The sequence below is a fragment of the Dipodomys spectabilis genome, unplaced genomic scaffold (assembly GCF_019054845.1).
Source record: "Dipodomys spectabilis isolate Male_0828 unplaced genomic scaffold, ASM1905484v1 ptg000002l, whole genome shotgun sequence".
Taxonomy (NCBI): Eukaryota; Metazoa; Chordata; class Mammalia; order Rodentia; family Heteromyidae; genus Dipodomys; species Dipodomys spectabilis.
This window is the reverse complement of record NW_024870679.1, coordinates 16,609,453-16,611,764: the sequence shown is the minus strand read 5'-3', so window position 1 is coordinate 16,611,764 and position 2,312 is coordinate 16,609,453. Positions and strand designations below refer to the sequence as shown.

At 58.1% G+C, this 2,312-nt stretch overlaps 1 protein-coding gene across 1 annotated transcript; it reads left to right on the top strand.

Moving 5' to 3' along the window:
* Positions 1-221: 221 nt before the first annotated feature.
* On the top strand, positions 222-1,847 carry LOC122111629 (lysophosphatidylcholine acyltransferase 2B-like). The gene has a single exon (XM_042684434.1). The coding sequence runs from the start codon at positions 222-224 to the stop codon at positions 1,845-1,847; it is 1,626 nt and encodes a 541-aa protein (XP_042540368.1).
* The last annotated feature ends 465 nt before the right edge of the window (positions 1,848-2,312 follow it).

The following is a 2,312-nucleotide window of genomic DNA, read 5'->3' as shown; positions in this document are numbered from 1 at the left end:
AAAGAAGGAAGGAGGAAGCATATCCTCTCTGACTCTCCAGACTTTGCGGGCCCTACGCCCCCGCCGCCCCCCCTCCCGCGTCTGCCCAGCAGGGTCGTGATTATTGATTATGGGCAAACAGAAGGAGCACGGGGACGTGGAGGACGGGTGTGCGGGGAGCCAGGCCGGCCCCGAGCCGCTTGCCACCCGCCTGCAGCTGAGCCCCCCACGCCCCGGGCTCCATGGCGCTGCCCACCGGCAGCCAGAAGGAGACGTGGACGCCCAGAGTAGTGCACGACAGGACCCGCTCCCTGTTCCCGCCGGCCGTGGACAACCCCTTCCTGCAGCAGACCCGCCTGAGCCGGTGGCGCTGGGCCTCCACCATCCTCCTGGGCCTGGTGCTGGTGCCGGTACGCGTGTCGTGCATCGCCGTCCTCTTCCTCTTCCTCTGGCCCGTGGCGGCGCTGTCGGTGCTCAACCTCCCCGCGCGGCCGGCCAGGCCCCCCAGGAGCTGGCGGCGGCGCGTGACGAGGCCCGCGCTCGCCTTCCTGTTCCGGGTGGGCTTCTTCTTGGCCGGCTTCCTGGTGAAGGTGAAGGGGAAGAAGGCCAGCCGGGACGAGGCCCCCATCTTCGTCACCGCGCCCCACTCTTCCTTCTTCGACGCCATCGCCTGCGTGGTGCTGGGGCTGCCGTCCGTGGTGTCGGCCAGCCAGAACGTGCAGATCCCGGTGGCGGGGAAGTTCCTGCTGTCCACGCAGCCGGTGCTGGTCACCCGCGAGGACCCGGATTCCCGCAAGAACACGCGCAACGAGATCCTGAAGCGGGTGACCTCTTGCGAGAAGTGGCCGCAGATCCTCATCTTCCCCGAAGGCGTGTGCACCAACCGCTCCTGCCTGGTCACCTTCAAGCTGGGGGCGTTTTCCCCGGGGGTACCCGTGCAGCCCGTGCTGCTGCGGTACCCCAACAAGCTGGACACCGTGACCTGGACCTGGCAGGGCTTCACGGGGCTGCAGGCGTGCGTGCTCACCCTGAGCCAACCCTTCACCCGCGTGGAGGTCGAGTTCATGCCCGTGCACGTGCCCAGCGCGGAGGAGAGGAGGGATCCCCTGCTCTTCGCCAACGCCGTCCGCGTCAAGATGGCCAACGCCCTGGGGGTCCCCGTGACGGACCACACGTTCGAGGACTGCCGGCTGATGATCTCGGCGGGGGCCCTGCGGCTCCCCATGGAGGCGGGCCTGGTGGAGTTCACCAAGATCAGTCGGAAACTGCAGCTGGACTGGGACGACATCCACAAGCACCTGGACAAGTTCGCCGCCATCGCCCTGGCCTCCAAGGGCGGGAAGATCGGCATCGAAGAGTTCTCCAATTACTTGAAACTGCCGGTGACCGAGCCCTTGAGACAGCTCTTTGCCTTCTTCGACCGGAACCACGACGGCACCATCGACTTCCGGGAGTACGTGATCGGGCTGACGGTCCTGTGCAACCCCGACGACACCGAAAAGATCCTGGAGGTGTCCTTCCGGCTCTTCGACCTCGACGCCGACGGCTTCATCACCGAGCAGGAGTTCACCGCGATCCTCCGAGCGGCCTTTGGAGTGCCGGATCTGGATGTTTCCAGACTCTTCTGGGAAATGGCTGGGAAGAGCTCGGCACACATTTCCTTCAAGAGCTTCCGGAAATTTGCCCTCAAGCACCCGGCCTATGCCAAGTTATTTCATTCATATTTAGATCTCCAGGCGGCCTATATCTATTCCTTACCGCCAGAGGTCCAGCCCACTTCCCTGCATTCAAGTGTCCCAGTGAGCTTAGGAAATGGATCCAGTACTTTCCAGGTAGACACGAGTAGTGAAATAAAAATGATCCTTTGAAAAGCTCCACTAACAGTAATAGATTATCATTTGTATTCCAAGAAGAAGAAGGAGGAGGAGGAAGAAGAAGAAAGAAGAAGCAGCAGCAATTCTAGATAAATATCTCTTTGCTCTTTTACAAAGTAGTCGTGTTTTACTACAGTAGTCTCCGGAATACATCGAAACAGTTATAAATGTTTTGGCTTCCTCTTTTTTTTTTAAAGTATCGAATTTTAAAGTATAGAATGAGAAATCACAATAGATTGTAATTTCTGGAAAGCTAATATAAGCATTGGTTGTAAATGCAGGAATTACGACATGTTCTAACTTACATCAAACAAGAAAATATGGTTATTGCACATTCTACATTACTGTGAATATTCCTTGCTCTGAGTACGCATCCATGAGGACTGAACCCTTTACTTTCTGGCCCTGACACTTCCAATACTTGCTGTTACAAGATGTTATCACATTGTGAGATGACCT